Below are 18,277 nucleotides of genomic sequence, written 5' to 3' on the forward strand. Positions count from 1 at the left end.
TCAAAGATCAAATGTCCAAAGATGAGAGGGTCTATATCTGAGCACTTTATTCCATTCCACTGGTCGATATATCTATCTTTATGCCAGTACCATGCTGTTTTGACCACTGTGGCTTCATAATATGCCTTAAAGTCAGGCAGCATGAGACCTCCAGCTTCATTTTTTTTCCTCAAGATACTTTTAGCAATTCGGGGCACCCTGCCCTTCCAGATAAATTTGCTTATTGGTTTTTCTATTTCTGAAAAGTAAGTTGTTGGGATTTTGATTGGTATTGCGTTGAATCTGTAAATCAATTTAGGTAGAATTGACTTCTTAACTATATTTAGTCTTCCAGTCCATGAACATGGTATGCCCTTCCATCTATTTTTGTCTCTGTGATTTCTTTTAACAGTTTCTTGTAGTTTTCTTTGTATAGGTCTTTTGTCTCTTTAGTTACATTTATTCCTAAGTATTTTATTCTTTATAAATTTCTTGATTTCCCCCTCAGCTTGTTCATTGCTAGTGTATTGAAACACTACAGATTTTTTAATGTTGATCTTGTAACCTGCTACTTTGCTGTACTCGTTTATTAGCTCTAGTAGTTTTGCTGTGGATTTTTCAGGGTTTTCGACGTATAGTATCATATCATCTGCAAACAGTGAGAGTTTTACTTCTTCCTTTCCAATTTTGATGCCTTGTATTCCTTTTTCTTGTCTAATTGCTCTGGCTAGAACTTCCAACACGATGTTGAATAACAGTGGTGATAGTGGACATCCTTGTCTTGTTCCTGATCTTAGGGGGAAAGTTTTCAATTTTTCCCCATTGAGGATGATATTAGCTGTGGGTTTTTCATATATTCCCTCTATCATTTTAAGGAAGTTCCCTTGCATTCCTATCCTTTGAAGTGTTTTCAACAGGAAAGGATGTTGAATCATGTCAAATGCCTTCTCTGCATCAATTGAGATGATCATGTGATTTTTCTGCTTTGATTTGTTGATATGGTGCATTACATTAATTGATTTTCTTATGTTGAACCATTCTTGCATACCTGGGATGAATCCTACTTGGTCATGATGTATAATTTTAATGTGTTGCTGGATTCGATTTGCTAGAATTTTGTTGAGGATTCTGATTTTCTTTGTACTTACGTTTTTAAAATATTACCTTTCTTCTAGAACACTAAGCCATCTTCTATTTAAAATAAGTCAACAGGGGAAAGATTGAAAAATTGCTTACCTGGCTTTACTTTCTCTTTTCCTGTTGCCTCTTTTCTAAGGCACTTCCAGAAGATTTGTATTGGTAACTGTATTTAAGAAAAAAAACATCTTTGTGTGTATGTGTATGTTTGTGTATGTGCCTTCTGTATTTGTCATAATCCCAGCCCCCTGTTTGCTTCTTTTCTAATACAGAATGCTCAAGCCGGGCATTAATTTAGAAAATTTTACTTGGAGAGACCTTAAAATTCAACCTTCTCAGATCCTTATGTTCTATGTGTAAAATATGTTCCTTATTCTTGCGATTGGTGTAGCTTTGGAAGTATATGAATCAGGTTGCAGGATGCAAGAAATAGCTGTTGTTTTGAGTTGCTATCTATTAGTATCTGCATGTTGAAACTTGCGTTAGAATTATAAAAATTCAGAATGTTTTTAAAAATGCTTGTTCAGTTTTGAGAGAGTTCTCCCTTTATCTGAAACAAAGGAGTAAAGTTTAGAATTTTTAGCTTTTGAAGTTTAGTTGTTAATACCTGCTATTAGCAAAGTATATATTCTAATATCTATTTCTTTGAGTGTATGTAGTATTAGCCGACAGTTGACATCAGTTTTGTATGGGTACTTTTCTAAGACAGTTCAGTGGTCTCTGTCTGACCAGCAAGATCTTTACCCAGAATTGTGATAAACTCTGTGGAAGTATACTTATTCCAACCACTGTCTGAACTAATAATTTCTATTCACTTCAGACTCATCCTGTAATACATACCTGCATTAGGCTTTCTCCAGTATCTATGGAATTCTCCATTATGTGAATTTTTTAAAAAAACAAAATTCTATAGTTGAAACCTTTATTTGACTCTATTGATAATTTTCTACAGGTCTCTCTAAAAAGAATGTTTTGGCCTTTTCAGGAAGGTCAGATAGAATATTAAATTAAAGGTTCACCTGGTGCCTGCCCATGTGAAAAAAAAAAAAAAAGGAAAAATAAAGGTTCACCTGGCCAGAGAAGAGGGAGAAGGAGGAGAAGCTACTTAGCACTGACTCCTCAACATCATTCTCTTGCCTTAGGTGATTGAAAACTGGGGTCATTGACAATGGAGGAAAACATGGACTACCTTAATTATTGATTTCTTTCATAACTTAAAGATATCTGTTCAATTCCAAAAACTTGAAAGGGAAAGAAATATTAGATATAAAAAAGCTTCACCCACTTTTCGAATGATTTATCTTTTTAACTCTCTCTTTCTTTCTGAAAAATGCAAAATCTTATCTAGAGTAATCTTTTACTATTAGCCGCACTTTTCTGTACTAGCAAATGTACTAAGAGTAGAAATTATAGATATTTATTTTCATCAACTTTGCTATTGCTTATATGTTACTGTACATGTACATTCTTTGGTAAATATTGACAGTTTACCAAATACCATAACATAATAGTAAACTAAATATATCAGTGGTGCTTTATAATCTTTGCTGTCAAGGATCTGTCACTTGTATACTGTCCTTCCCACATATTAGATTTTAGAGTAAACATATTTAGAGGTAAGGTGTGCAGTTAATGTGACATAGAGATTTTATAATTAATTGAGTGGATATAGATTTCTAGATTTCTGATACTGTACACATGTTGATAGCAAAAGATGGCAATATTATGAGGAAGGTATGAAACCTTGGAAAACTCTAACTCCTTATCCTAATCAGAAGCAGAGTCTTTTATTTCAAGTTTATAATTCCATTTACTCAAATAAGAACAATCATACTTACAGTTTTTCCTCCCTCCAAGATTCATCCTCTGGATGTCTAGAAGCAACATCTCATCAGGGAGCCATCGATGTTTATGTCAGCCAACTAGGGGAAGTGGACTTGAAAACCCATAAAGGTTAGCCAACTGGAATGTTTATTTTGACATACGATGTAAGCAAGATTTTATATAGCACTTAAGAAACAGATGGTGAAATTATCTTATCTATACTGTCATATTTTTTTCAAGAAGATTTCTTCTGATAGGACTTGATGTAAAGTCTGGTCTGTTCTCTCTGTCTAGTGGTCTTTAAAAATTTTGGTATAGATGGCCATGAAGACTATCTTTTACTTTGTAATAGAAACAAAAATGCTGAAATAAATTGAGTATATGTTACTGAAATAAAATACCCTTTGGGGGAAGAATTCTCTTATACCTTCTTTTGGAATATTTCCCACCAGTCTGCAAGAGGACTTACTGTAACAGTCAAGTCATTCATTAAAGATGGTATGCTGTTTAGTCATTTCAAGGCTAATTATGAGTGTGTATGTATGTGCATGTATGGTGGTGAGTAGCTTAGGTGGAGCAGCTTGACCATAGTGGCTGAAGTGGCCTGGGTACAGAAAGTTAAGAACTATAGATCTATAGTAAAAATTGTTTTAAAGTCTAGAAACTCTGCATTACAGAAACTTGTCATTCTTGCTATTAGTAATTTTTTGCCATGTTGTTTTATACTTTTTCATCCAACTGTGTTCCCTTGTCAGTGTCAAAATGGAAGTACAAAACTTAGAGGTATTTGAAACTGAAGTTATTGCTAATATACAGATATGACTTCATTTTTCAAAACCAAGTGGATGTTTTTCCTTTAAAATAGGTAATCCCATATATCCTCATTAAATTTCTAATAGCTTCAATAATATTTTTCAGGGTTTTCTTTTTGTAAATGCCATATAAGTCATATAATTGCAAACTTATAAAGAACATCCAAAGAGAAAAGCCTAAACCACTAGTACATTTAATCTAACTAATACTAGAGTAAAGACAGAGTTTTGAATAAGCAGCTCTTACATGAAAATAATTTCCTGTTTTGTATGAATGCTCCAAAAAGTAAAACAACACAAACAAAAAAATTGTTAATCCTCATCCATGTAAAAATTTCCTGGAGTATTTTTTTGAAATATTGCTTCAGTAACCTTTGAAATAAAATATGGTTTTGCAAGTTTGATTAGAATTGCAATTTTGTATTTTCTCATAACTGGGCAATATCACTAGCCAAAGCTTAAAGAAAACTGGAAACAAAGATTTCTTCCTTACTTCCATTCTTTTCTCTACAGTTGAAACAGTAACTTTTTAGAATAGTGGAAAGTTGTTTTGGACTTCCTTGCTTAATGATGAAGATAACTGGAATTCATTCTGCTAATATTCTCTGTAGATATCAGAGCCAGTCACTAAAGTCTCTTAGGTCTTCTTCATTTTTCCATTTGAAAAAGAATATTAAAATGCTTATTTTCTCTCTCCTTATGAAAGTGAATGTGGTGACTTTATTTGTTCAGAAAGGCTGTGTTTTAGTTTGCTGAGGCTGCCAGAGTGCAATACACCAGAGATGGACTGGTTTTTATAAAGGGGATTTATTCAGTTATAAATTTATAGTTTCTTGGGGGAAAGACAGGTAACTTTTATCTGGGTTTTTCTGTCAATGGGAAGGCCCATGGCAACGTCTCCTTGCCCTCTTTCCTGGCTTCTGGGTTCAAACGGCTTTTCCTGGGACGTTTCTTCTGCATCTCCAAATGTCCCAGTCTGTGTTGTCTCTGAGCTGCTGAGTTCTCTTCTGACCTCTCTCTTTTAAGCCTTCAGCTGATTAAATGAAATATCATTCATTGCAGAAGGCACTCCCCTTAGCTAACCACAGGTATCAGCCATTGATGAATTTCACATGCTGATGATTTAAGTCATCAGCAACAGAACAACTGGGCACCATTACCTAGCCAAGATGACACCTTAACCTAACTACCACAGGCTGTGTTTGGGCTTGGGAATCAGACTTGCTTCAAAGTACTGGTTTTCCACTTAGTTTTATGTTCTTGGGAAAAATCACTAATCTTAATATAATTGCCTTCAATAAATGTTGCTGTTGGTATTTCAATATTGAAATTTTTCAAGATAGCAGTAAATGAAGAGAGTTTGGAGACATAACAAGAGCTCTCCTTTCCAAGAAGATAGTGTGATTGTTAAAGATGGAACATTTGGGAAAGTTTTTAAGTCATGGGTGTTCTTCATTTGCAAATAGTGGGGGACTTTGGTAGTGGTGGTTTTTGTTTTTTAAGAATATGGAGGGAGGTGGGGATAGAACTATTGATATTGCTTAACACCTTTATCAAGGAATAAGGCAGTTCATTAGTCTTACCCCAAACTCAGAATCAAGTCTGTATATACTTCACTGCTGAGAAGACCTGAAATTACTTAAGAAGACTTAGGCCAATGTTTATCAGACTAAAAGGAAAGTCATGAGCAATAAATAAATGCTTTCTAAAAGGAATGTTTATAATATTCACTATGGATGTCATTTTGACTCCCTTTGTCCTTAAGATGGGGGTTAATTATGTTAAGGGCCTCTTACCTATTTTATTTGATATATAAGAAACAGAGGAAGAAGAAAAACTACTGAAAGAAGAGTGTGCACTGCATACAACCCAAGTAACTGTTTTGAAAAAATGATTTCATAGCTAATTTTCTGATTTCCTCCTTTTGAAACTTGAATTACCACAAGATAGTACTGGAAATAAAACTGGATATCTTGCCCAGGTACCTGGAAGCTGGAGATCCACTCAAAAGAAACTCAATTGCCTAATTGAATCAAGTAATATTTTTAGTTTATGTTATCTCCCTCCCCCCATAAGGCACAATTAAAAGTATGAGCTTAGAGTTCTATATGTGTAATAGTGATCAGTGAGGTCTCATGTCCTGTAGTATACAGAGGCAATATTGTATGAAATACCATAGTGGATAAGCTCATGGGCTTTATAGTCCTTGGAATGGATGTAGATTCCAACACTGACTCTAGGGGAAACTTGAGCAAGTTCTCCTCTGTAAAATGGGAATTATGATAATACCCATAAAATTGATGTACTTAAATGAGATAATAACATTAAAATGGCTGGCTCTTAGTAAATACTCAGTAAATGGTAAATTCTGTTTGTAAGCTACACATGCCACAAACTACTGACTTCTCTGGTATTGAGTAAGCTATCTAGGGCGATTGACAAAAAGGAAGAAATAGTAATTCATAATATTTTAATGGCTCATATTCTTGATGAAAGTTACTGTGAATGCCTTGGGAGTAAGGAAACTGAATACCTGGGAGTAAGGAAAAGGCACTACTGTTAAGTAAACATAATGCACAATAAAGATGGTATACGAGGAACAATGTTCCCTTTCAATCTAATTTATAACAGGCATAAGTGCTTTTGATTTCTTTGCATGAATAAGTGCTCCTTTAAATTTATTACAGGCTCTATTGTCGTCAAGGTCCCATCTTCTCTTCAAGCTTATTTACAGTTATCAGGGAAAGAGGTTGATGTGAACTCAGAGATTCATATTCGGGAAATGGCTGAAGTCCACGAAGATGATTGTATAACAATTACTGGTAAGGAGGCTGTGCATTTTCTCTATCACATGAATAGTCATTGCCCATACACAAGTAGAAATATAATGTATGTAACTGCAGTTTTATATCTTTTTCTTTCTTTCCACATTCACATTCTTGTGTTTGGCATATTTTTTCTTCCAATTGCTTATCAGTAACATGAAGCAGACATTTGGTTTTCAAGGATCTTATTAAATCATTTGGGAATGTTCACCAGTCCTGTTGAGTGAAATTGATTTTAAAACTTTTGTGGCACAGCTTCCTTCTAATAATTGAACTTAAAAATCTTTAAAATTAACTGTATGGTTAGAGTAAAAATCTGATATATGCACATTATAAACTTACTTGTTCTAAAAGTATACCAAATACTCATTCTCACAAAGGTGAGTAGCTTTTACACATTTTCCTGGCTACATTTGACTGCAATGGTGGGTGACACTTTTTTTTTTTTTAATATTTAAGGTAATATTTGCACATAGTAAAAGAAAATAATTCAGATGAAGTTTTCTTTTAAATTCTACTAAGGACATTGAAGTTCAACTGTGTATATAAAATGTATACTTAGTGATTTACCCATGAGATAGATAATGACTAAAAAAAGGAAATTTGTGGGTGGAGAGAGTGTCTTCATAAGATCAAGTTTGATTTTATATGTCATAAAAGTTAATAAATCAGTCTGTTAAAATCATAGAATATTAACAAAAAGTATCACAGGAATTAAAATAACAAGTCTTTTCCAGATCTTATTCAGGGCCTAATGGGCAAACTTTGAAAATTTGATGGAAATTTAAGTATATCAAATGTGGTAAGAATAAACTAGTCAAGATCTAATGTTCTTGAGTTTGATAAGGAGTCAATGGAGTTACCTTTTTTTGGTTCCAGTAATCTAAAGCAATAATATACAAATTTGGCTATTTGCTCTGAATCATGAGTAATCAAATGATTAATTAATCAATTATTTTACATATGTAACAATGTTTGAATTATACATTAAACTGTTTTGAAATATTTTCATTCCTTTACTCAGAACCTTATGTTCTTCTGAAATTTAGATTGTTTTAAAACCCTGTTCTCATAACTTCAGCCATTATTTCTACACATATAACTTCTAAATTAGTATCTTCAGACCTGACCTCTTTCTTATGTTCTTGCTCATTTCCATTCCACTAAACCAGCAACACTTCAAATTTATATTTTAAAACACACATTATATTTCTTCTCCCCAACTTTCCCTATCCTAACTTGTCCTTTTGCTATCCTCTGTATTTTTTTTTAATTCAAGCAGTTAGTCACTCAACAATCATTTGAGTCAGACATAGCTGGAAGCTAGACATGCCAAAATAAATAAAGCATAGGTTATCTGCCTTGTGAGGAGCTTACATCCCAGTGAGGAAGGACAAATAACCAGTGAATATAATAAAGAGGATTAAATGTTATAATAAAGGTAAGGAGAAGGTGCTGTGAAAGCATAGAGGGGGCATATCTAAATTCGACTAGTATTGGGAGTTTGAGGAACTGAAAAAGATCAAACATGGCATAGTAGAGAGAATAAGGAAGAAAGTGGCATAAAAAGAGGCTGGAGAGTTGGCGGGGATCAGATCATATAGCACATTGTAAACCAAGCTAAAAATTTGGATTTTATATTAACAACACAAAGCCACTGAAAAGTTTAATTTGAGGTTCACATAATTAGGTTCGTTTAGCAGAAATGTCATTCTGAAGATTGGAAAGGATAAGGATCAACAAAGGAAAAACTAGTTAGCAGGTTACTGCAATAATTTAGGAGAAAGAATGTAGTGGCCTAACTCCACAGTGATCTCTCTTGAACTCACAAAGGAATAGGATTTCAACAATTGTTGATTGAAGGAATGAATGAATGAATGCTATGAAGCATGTGCACACTTAGCTCATTAGGTTATTATGAAACTTCTCGTTCTATTTAATTCATTTTGTGTTATTGTGTTGTATCTGAAACTCTGGCCTCTACTTCTTGAACCTGGAAGAGCCAAATTGCAGTATGAAGAATGTATTTTCTGCTTACAGTGCAAAAATCTAAGTACTGTTCAGCAGAGTCCTATTGTAGAGTAGCAAATGATAAACAATGAGGTTGGGCCCAAATGGCTCTGTAAGTTGTTGCTGATATTAGAGTAAATGCAATAAGGAATAATACAGAGAGGATCACCAGCTGGAGACAGCAGCAGTCTCACTTGGAGAGAGCTGTGAGTGTGAGCATGAGCAGATATGGTGATTAGGTTTAAGAGAAACTTTCTTATTTCATTTTTATTCTAAAACTGGTGCCCGAAAGGCCACAGGCCTTATGTATCAAATGGATGAAGTAATTTAAAAGGTTTAGAAAATCTGAGGGCAGATTGCTTCCTTCTATGGAGATTTCCAGTCTGAAACACAATTTTTGAAATAATGAGCTGCTTTATATGTGAGTTGTTATTATAGGCAGCTGAGCTCAGCTCACAGAGCTCACAGAGCCTATGAGGTATAAAAACTAGAAATACCCTTATTGCTAAGAGGTCTGGATTGTGTCTTTAGCATGACTTTGGGATAATTTCTGCATGAAACCATGCCAGTAAGATTTAAACCTTCAGGCTTAGGCTTCCCACAGAGTTTTGATGTATCAACCCTGTAATTTCATTTGATTTCCTGCTCCATGGCTTCCCTTCCTATTGCTGTCACTGATAAATAAATCTCAGTTTTATAATCCTTGCAGTGATTTACAAGTCTTATGTACTATTCTGAGGTCAAAAGAAAACTCAGGGCTCTCTCAGGATGAAATCTACTTAGAGGCTATGCACAGTATATATTTTTCCTGGGGTACATTCTTGGGGTACATTCTCTAATCCTTACAAAAGCTATGATGTGATTCTAAGTTTGGTAATTTAATAGGGTGTTGGTAGCTAAATAAGACATTTCTAATAAGAAGCAGCCTTCTCTATTAGGTTTTATACTTGATTCATCAACTTAGATATGAAACCTGACTGTGGTTTATTAAACTATTCTCTAAGCCCAGAAATGCATTTGGTACAAAGTGCTTTTGGCTGAAAAATCGCCAATCTAGATGTTTATAGGATGTTATAAAGGTAAAAGGTGCTGGCAATCAAAGGATTTGATGTTTGTCACTGTCTTTATAATATAGGGAAGATGGCACTCTTGAGTTCACCTCATTTTAGTAAAACTGGAAATTTTTAAATATTAAAAATAAACTTTTGGCATGAAAAGAAACCATCAAGTAAGAAGAAAGTTCTTAGCTTGTTAGGCTTGAGAGTTATACATGCAATGATATTGTGATTTATAATAATCTGGTTCTTGCGTTGGATAAGAGTTTGAAATGGGACTAAGCCTACAGGATGCCACTTCTGAAATCTAGGGACAATTTTTTCTCAAAATGGGAAAAAAATCTGATCTTTGAGGTGAACCTCATAAATAATTTTTTGTTTAAAGCACATCAAAGTTTGGGTTTGGTTTTCAGTTTTGTTTTTTCTATTAATCTAGATAGTAGTCTGCAAACTTTTCCCATAAAGTGGTAAGATAATAAATACTTGTTACTTTTCAGACAACATATGTTCTCTGTTGCATATTCTTTGTTTTGTTTTTGCTTCTTACAACTCTTTAAGAGCATAAAAATCAGGTGGGCAACAGTGGCTCAGTGGCAGAGTTCTTGTCTGCTGTACCAGAGACCCGGGTTCGATTCCCAGTGCCTGCCCATGCAAAAAAAATAGAAAGTAAAAATCATTCTTAGCTCTCAGGCCATACAAAACAGGCCCCAGGCCAAATTTGTCCTGTGGGTTATAGTTTTCTAACCCCTGATCTATATGATCAAAGTGCAGATCCCAGTCCTAGGGTATAATGAGTTTGGCTTGTGATGCATATTTTTTTCTGAAACTATGACAACAACAATTTTTTTTTAAATATGCAAGATAAATAAAACAGAACTGGACATAAGGCAATGATAGACAGTAATCACTGAGAGATAGCAAGCAAATTATATGAGCCACCACTTAATGCCATTAGAAAGTTTCTAGGCCACATTACAGGAGAGAGAGAATGCAGGTGGAGTCTAGCAGACACTATGAATTGGAGAAACCAAGTTAAGAGTACTTCAAGACCAAGGCAGCTAGAGTTCATAGGATAATGTGTCAGAGGGATAGAGCCTGTGCTTACACAGGTCCAGGAATAATGCCTGTTCCATCTGCCAGACTGGGAAAACTCATAATTCAAGGGTCCTGGATAGAGCACTAAGTAGTGGTTAATAATTAGCCCTAGACTGAGCACTGCTCCAGGACTGCCTAACAAACTGTAAAATGAAAACATTAAAGGTTCAAACTGTTTCCTTGTAATGTAACTGCATCCCTGAGCAAAGTTCAAGCTTTATAGGAATACGATAATATCTAGGACCTAACAAGGTAAAATTCACCATATTTGGCATCCAATAAAAGATTACAGACATGCAAAAAGGCAAGAAAACATGAACATCACCATGAAGAGAATAATCAATCAAAACCAACCAGAACTAACACAGATGTCAGACAGAGAAGGATAATAAAATAGTTGTTATAACTGTATTCCACAGGTTAAAAAAGTTGAAAAAAAGGCATGAAAGATATTTTAAAAACCAAACTGAATTTATAGAAATGAAAGCATTTTCTCTCAATGTCTGAGAGAAAAAGTGCAATGGACTGTAGACATTTCAGAAGAAAAAACTTGAGGAAGTTTCTCCAAGATTATTCCTTGGGCAACACTGATGAATTATATACTTCTCAGTCCCTAGAATCCTGTTGACTTTATTATTAGATCAGGTAATTGAGAGAAAATGCAATGGAGGACACCATTAAAAGTGACTCAAAAATATATTCTTGTCAGTAAAGATTTCAAGATGTCTTGGGTTGTATTTTTGTTGAGAAAAGAGTATAAATAGTTAAAAGCAGTCTGTGATAATTAAAATGTTTGGTTATGGAATTGTTGTGTCTTGTGTTAGAAGTTTTGTTTGTGAAATGTATTTAAAAAAAACAATAAAATTTTCAGATTGTTATCTAGCCAGCCAGTAAGCTTTGTGAGCTCACTGGCTTGTCTTTTTATCTTTTTTTTTGTACTTCCCTTATGTACTTGAATTTTGCTTCCCATAGGGGTGGTCAGTAGTGTTTGTAATGTAAAAGGGGATTATCTTCTCTCTCTCTCTCTCTCTCTCTCTCTCTCTCTCTCTCTCTCTCTCTCTCTCTCTTTCTCTCTCTCTCTCTCTCTCTCTCTCCTTTTTCAACCCGGATGTAGTGAAAGTTAATCTGCTGCTAATAAGTCAACAGCAGAATTTATCCTCTCAACCAAATAAATAAATAAAGCCTGTTATGCGAGGAGGGAGAAGGGGTGGAAGAGAGTGTAGGTTTTTAATCCTATTTTAAAACAAAAGAATTAACCCCAGTATAACCAGTGGATGCTACTTCCTAAACACACACACATACATACAGGCATGCACACATTTGTGTGGCTCCCCATCATGTCTACATTAAGAGACAGATTTTAGAAACAAAGTAGCAACTTCTGAACAGTCGCTAGAGTAACAGAGACTGGATTTACCCTTCTACCTTAAACAGCTTCCCAAAAAACTAAGACAAAATATAGGAAACAAAAAAAAGCTTTGAAGATACTGGAGATAAGGCAACAAAGGACAGTGATTCCTGAAAAATGGGAAACAAATAAGGTGAGCTCTATGATTGGCCCATCTTATTACCTTGAGGGAGTTTCCATCGTGCAGGACAGGGAGAAGTAACACAGGTGAAGCTCAGCAGATTCCTGAGTCGAGAAGACAAAGCTGAGTCTGGGGAGACAAGGGTTGCAAGAGTTCACAAGAGAGTATCAGAGAGGACAGATGTGTAGAGGGAGCACCATAAGTGTTCAGCAGAGTACTGAACAACATGCATGTGAAGAAACTACCTGAGACTAGGGAAGAAACTACCTGAAAGGATTAATGAGAAGAATACTCAGCATTCACAAGTGCCAATAATAGTCCCTGTTCCTTCTCCCAGGGCAGAAAACCCTAAAAATGATAGAACATTTGATAAAGTATTGAAAAAGGTCTTGTCTTAGCTATGGGAAATAATTAGCCCTGGACTAAATACTGGTCATATGTAACAATTATTAAAAGCAAAAATCAAAAGGATCAAATTCATTTTAGCAACTTAACTGTGCCCCAGAAGAAAGCCCAAGAATAGTTATAGGGATACAAAAATATCCTATACCCAGCAAGGTAAAATTTACAATGTGTGACATATAATTTAAGATTACCATGAATGCAAACAAACAGGAAAACAACCCATAATGAGAAAAGTCAGTCTACCAAAGCCAACCCAGAACTAACACACTAAAATTAACGAAGACATTAAAACAGTTATTATAATGCATTACTCCATATTTCAAAAAGTTAAGTAGAGACATGGAGGAGGGAAATATGAAAATGGAATTTCTTAGAGTCAGAAACTGTAATGTCTGAGAGGAAAAATCCAGTGGATGGGATCAATAGAGGATTAGACATTGCAGAAGGAAATGTTTGTGAAATGAAGCTGTAGCAACAGATTGTCCAAAAGTAAGAAATGATGGAAAAAACAAAACTAAAATGAACAGAGCATCACTGAACTATGAGACAACTTCAGGCAGGCTACTATACATGTAGTTGGAGTCCATGAAGGACGGAATAAGGTGAGAGAAGAATATTTAAAGAAATGGTTCAAAATGTTCCAATTTGGTGAAATCTATCAACTCAGGATTGAAGAAGCTCCACCAACACCAAGCACTAGAAACATGAAGAAAACTAAACTAAGGCACACTCTAATCAAATTGCTCAAAAGCAAAGATTAAGAGAAAACCTTAAAGTAGTGAGAGACTAAATACATGTTTAGAAGAACAAATATAGAAGGATGATAACATATTTCTTGTTGGAAACATTGCAAGTGAGAAGACAGTAGAGTAACATCTGTAAAGTACTGACAGAAAAAAATACATTCACCCTAGGAGTCTAATTTTTGCACAATATCTTGTAAAAATAAAGGTGATTTCAGAAATACAGAAGATAAAGAATTCATTACAAGGAGATCTACACTCTAAGAAATGTTAAAGGACATCCTTCAGGCAGAAGGAAAACGATACCAGATTTTTTTTCTATTTCATCTAGGGTAGAGTGGGGGGAGGGGAGAAAGGTAATTTCCTGGGTAAATATTTTTTTATCTTACTTTTTGAATCTCTTTAAAAGTGCTCACTTCAGCAGCACATATACTAAAATTGGAACAATACAGAGAAGATAAGCATGGCCCCTGTGCAAGGATGACATGTAAATTTGTGAAGTTTCCATATTTAAAAAATAAAATAAAATAAAATAAATAAATCTCTTTAAAAGTTAATTTGCTGTTTAAAAAAAAAACAAAAATGTGTTGTAGTATTTATAACATATGTAAAAATAAAATTCATGAAACGATAATATAACTGGGAGGGGAGAAATGCACATATACTATCATAAGACTGTCTATACTATACATAAGGTGGTATAATATCCCTTGAATATAAACTGTGATAAATTATAGATGTATACTATACAGCCTAAAGCAACCACTAAAATAAGAAAAGAGTTATAGCTGATAATATCACAAAGAAGATAAAATGGATCATAAGATATATTCAAATAGGGCGGGCCATGGTGGCTTAGCAGGCAGAGGCCTCGCCTGCCATGCCAGAGGACCCGGGTTCGATTCCCGGTGCCTACCCATGTAAAAGAAAAAAAAGATATATTCAAATAACTCAAAGGCAGTCAGAAAAAGAGGGAAAGGGGAATTAAAGGACAGAACAGAAAAAAATAGAATACAAATAACAAGGTAATAGATTTCAACCTAACCATATAAAAGGTAATGTTAAATGTAAATTGGTTTACATTTCAGATAAGGACTTGGTATCCACAATATGTGAAGAACTTTTACAGTGCAATGACAAAAAAGACAACCCAATCAAAAATGGGCAAAGAACTTGAATTTTTTCCAAAGAGGATATACAAAGGGCCAATAGGCATATGAAAAGATGCTCAACATCATTAGCCATTACAGAAATGCAAATCTGACAAAAAGGCAACCCAATCAAAAAATGGGAAAAGAACTTGAACAGATATTTTTCCAGAGAGGATATACAAAGGGCCAATAGGCATATGAAAAGATGCTCAACATCATTAGCCATTACAGAAATGCAAATCAAAACCCCAATGAGATGCCACTTCACATTCACAATTATTTTAAAAAATGGAAAATAGCAAGTGTTGGAGATGATGCAGAAAAATTGGAACTGTATGCATTGTTGATGGGAATGTAAAATGATGTAGCCACTGTGGAAAGCAATAGTGAAATTCCTCATGTGGCCTGGCAATTCCACTCCTAGATATATATCCTAAGAAAATAAAAACAGGGTCTCAGACAGATAATTGTATGCCAGTGTTCATAGCTGCATTATTCATAACCGCCAAAAGTATCTTTTGGTAAAAGATAGACCCAAGTGGGAAACAACCCAAGGGTCCATCACCAAATGAATGGATAAACAAATATAGCACATACACACAATGGAATATTATTTGGCCATAAGAATGAAATTTTGAGATACACTGTTGTCCGTAGCCGTCTCGCTCGGTGTCAGGTCCCCGGCCGGCGAGGGAGACAGGGGGAGAGAGACGGGCACAAACAAAACGACTCGGGCGGTAAAAACGGGTTCGAGACACACGGCGGTCGTAAGCACAGGCTTTTACTGGAGTCAAGCTTGCATACTCTCAGGCAGATTCCGCGCGGGACAGAATATCCCGCGGGGGGACAACCTCTATGCGGCCGTCAGGTACGGCTCCCTGTGGGTCGTCTCCGCTTTACCCCGTCCGGGTAAAGCTTATATACATAGTCAGGGTCCAATAAGCTAACGCCGCGTGTACGGGGGTGATTGGTAGGCGCGGTTTGAGCAGGCGTGTGTCATTTGCGGAAGCAGGATGTGAGCGCCATCTTGGCTCACTCGATGGGCGGGGGGAACTCTAGAGCAGGCTGCAGCGCGACCACTAGGCCTGACCCGGGAGGCGGCTCTCCACACACTGTAACAAGGATGAACCTTGAAAATATGCTGAGTGAAATAAACAAGGCACATAAGAACAAATATTGTATGATGCCACTTATATGAGCTATTTAGGAATAGCAAACTTGCAGAGAAAGACAGTAGATTAGAGGTTACCGGGGAATGAGGGATGGGAGGAAGGGGGAATGTTTACTTGGTATGTATAGCATGCTTGTAAATAAAAATTAATTAAAAAAAATATAAATGGCTTGAATACCAAAATTAAAAGACAGAGATTTCAGATTGGATAAAAGCAAAGGCCTAACTATGTGTTGCCTACAATAAATGAACTTTAAATATAAAGTTGCAAATAAGCTGAAAGGAATGATGGAAAAAAATATGCCATGCTAAGACTAATCAAAAGAAAGCTAGAATATCTGTATTAATGTCAGACATAGTAGATGTCAGAGCAAAGAATATTATCAGGATAAAGAACATTTGATGATAACAGGGGTAAATTCAATAAGAGTACTTTATATTCCTAAACATTTTTGTACCTAATTGTTATTAAAGAGAAATGGACAAATCCACAATCATAGTAGACAATTTCAATACCCCTCTTTCAGTAATGATAGTTAAGGTGGATAGAAAATCAGTAAGGTTGTAAAAGACTTGAACAACCCCATAAGCAAACTTGACCTAAACTGACATTTGTAATTTAGGTCAGCAGAATCCACAATCTTTTCAAGTACATATGTAATATTTACCAGACAGATCATATTCTGAGCCATAAAGCAGGTTGCAACAAATTCAAAAGAATTCATGTCATAAGAAAAATGTTCTTTATAATATGGGAAATAAATTAAAAATTAAAAGCAAAGATAACTGGAAAACTCCCAAATATTTTGAAACAGAATGGCATACTCTAAATAACCCATGAGTCAAAGAAGAAATCAAAAAGAAAATTGGAAAGTACAGTCAATTCTCCTTTGCAGATTTTGTATTGGATGCATTTTTGCAGTCATTCACAGACACAGAGTAGTGAAAACTTTGAGTCATCTAACATGCACATCCCAGCTGAAGTTGAACATGGTAACACACTGCCTTCATGTGTTACAGCTTTCATACTGTAAACAAGAGTTCTTTTCATGGTGTACTTAATGCCACATTTTTCACATTTTTGTGCTCTTTGTTGGTTTCACCTTAAAATGGCCTCCAAGCATAGAGCTACCTAGCATTTCTAAGTAGAAGAAGGCTGTGTTATGAGAAAATACATGAGAAAACAGATAAGCTTCATACAGGCATGAGTTATAACACTGTTGACTGTGAGTTCAATGTTAATGAATTAACATCTTATTTAATAATCTCCAAAATACCTGCTCACTGTGCAGTTTATGATTAAACTTGCTTAAATTTATGTGAAATTTATGTTCAGAGGCTTTTTAAAAATGTTGCTCTGAAATGTTCAGTCAATGATACTGTTTATAAATGGAATTATGTGGGAGCAGTGTGTAAAAGGGTGGCAAAACAAAGAGCTTCCCAGGAAATCACTATATACAAATTGAAAGGGGAAGAAAAAGATATAAGGTGTCTTCAAATAGAAACACTCATAAAACAAGATTAGGTAATGATTGGTTGAAGAAATATTGCGACCAGAGGCTCCCAGGAACCTAACTCTGTATTTCCCCTAGGGTCAACAGTTCAGTATTTGCTAGTGCAGTGTTTATGATGGAAAACAGCCTTTGCTGACGCCTCAAAAAGTTAAGCATATTCCATTCCACAGTATATTCCCAAAAGAATTGAAAACAGGGACTGAAACAAATCTGTATGCCAAAGTTCACTGTAGCCAAAAGGTGAAACAACCCAAATGTTCATCAACAGATGAATGGATAAACAAAATGTGGTATATACATATGATGGAATATTATTCTCCATAAAAAGAAGTGAAGTTCTGATACGTGCTACAACATGGATGAACCTTGAAAACATTGTGCTAATTGAAATGAGCCATACAGAAAAAGGACAGATATTGTATTTCTGTATCATTTGTATGAAATATCTAGAATAAGTGAATTTATAGAGATGGAAATTAGATTAGAGGTTACCAGGGTTTGAGGGAAGGGGAAATAGGAAGCTGTTGCTTAATGGGTATAGTGTTTACTTGGGGTGATAAAAAGTTTTTATAATGGATGGTGGTGATGGTAGCACAACATTGTAAAAGTAATTAATGCCACAGAATTGTACACTTAAAAATGGTTGAAACAGCAAATTTTATATTATGTATATGTTAAAACAATAGAAATTTTAAAAGTCCACCCCCCCCAAAATTGAGCAAAAAATTGGAACAGATACTTCTCCAACAAAGATAAAAGAATGGCAGATAAGCACCTGAAAAGATACTCAACATCATTAGTTGTTAGAGAAATTCAAATTAAAACCACAATAAAGGGCAGGGCAATGGCAGTTCAATGACAGAATTCTCGCCTGCCATACTGGAGACCCGGATTCAATTCCTGGAGCCTACCCATGCAAAACAAAAAACAAAAAACAAAATCACAATAAAATATTACTATGTACCTGTTACAAGTGGTAAAATTAAAAAGATTGACCATAAACAGTATTGGTAGGATGTGGGGGAAC

General features: G+C 35.1%; 2 protein-coding genes and 1 non-coding gene across 8 annotated transcripts in view; 2 read left to right on the forward strand and 1 right to left on the reverse strand.

Annotated features, from left to right (window-relative positions):
- The window catches only part of FAM185A (family with sequence similarity 185 member A), a 180,376-nt gene that overhangs the window by 94,938 nt on the left and 67,161 nt on the right, over positions 1–18,277 (forward strand). For 5 of the 6 annotated variants that reach the window (XR_013174062.1, XR_013174067.1, XR_013174061.1 and 2 more), the window contains exons 6-7: positions 2,974–3,069; positions 6,440–6,574. Coding sequence is in view for 2 of the 6 variants with exons in the window: in XM_077156857.1 (XP_077012972.1) it covers positions 2,974–3,069; positions 6,440–6,574 (231 nt within the window). In the remaining 4 variants the exon portion in view is untranslated. The remainder of the gene's footprint in view (positions 1–2,973; positions 3,070–6,439; positions 6,575–18,277) is intronic. The other variant, XM_077156938.1, reaches the window with a different exon arrangement.
- FBXL13 (F-box and leucine rich repeat protein 13) overlaps positions 5,864–18,277 on the reverse strand; it is a 309,023-nt gene continuing 296,609 nt past the window's right edge. Inside the window, exon 23 of the mRNA XM_077155879.1 lies at positions 5,864–6,793. The gene's annotated coding sequence lies outside the window, so the exon portion shown is untranslated. The remainder of the gene's footprint in view (positions 6,794–18,277) is intronic.
- On the forward strand, positions 13,823–13,929 carry LOC143652757 (U6 spliceosomal RNA). The gene has a single exon (XR_013160826.1). It is a non-coding gene; the product is annotated as a U6 spliceosomal RNA (small nuclear RNA).

The sequence above is a fragment of the Tamandua tetradactyla genome, chromosome 1 (genome assembly GCF_023851605.1).
Source record: "Tamandua tetradactyla isolate mTamTet1 chromosome 1, mTamTet1.pri, whole genome shotgun sequence".
Taxonomy (NCBI): domain Eukaryota; kingdom Metazoa; phylum Chordata; class Mammalia; order Pilosa; family Myrmecophagidae; genus Tamandua; species Tamandua tetradactyla.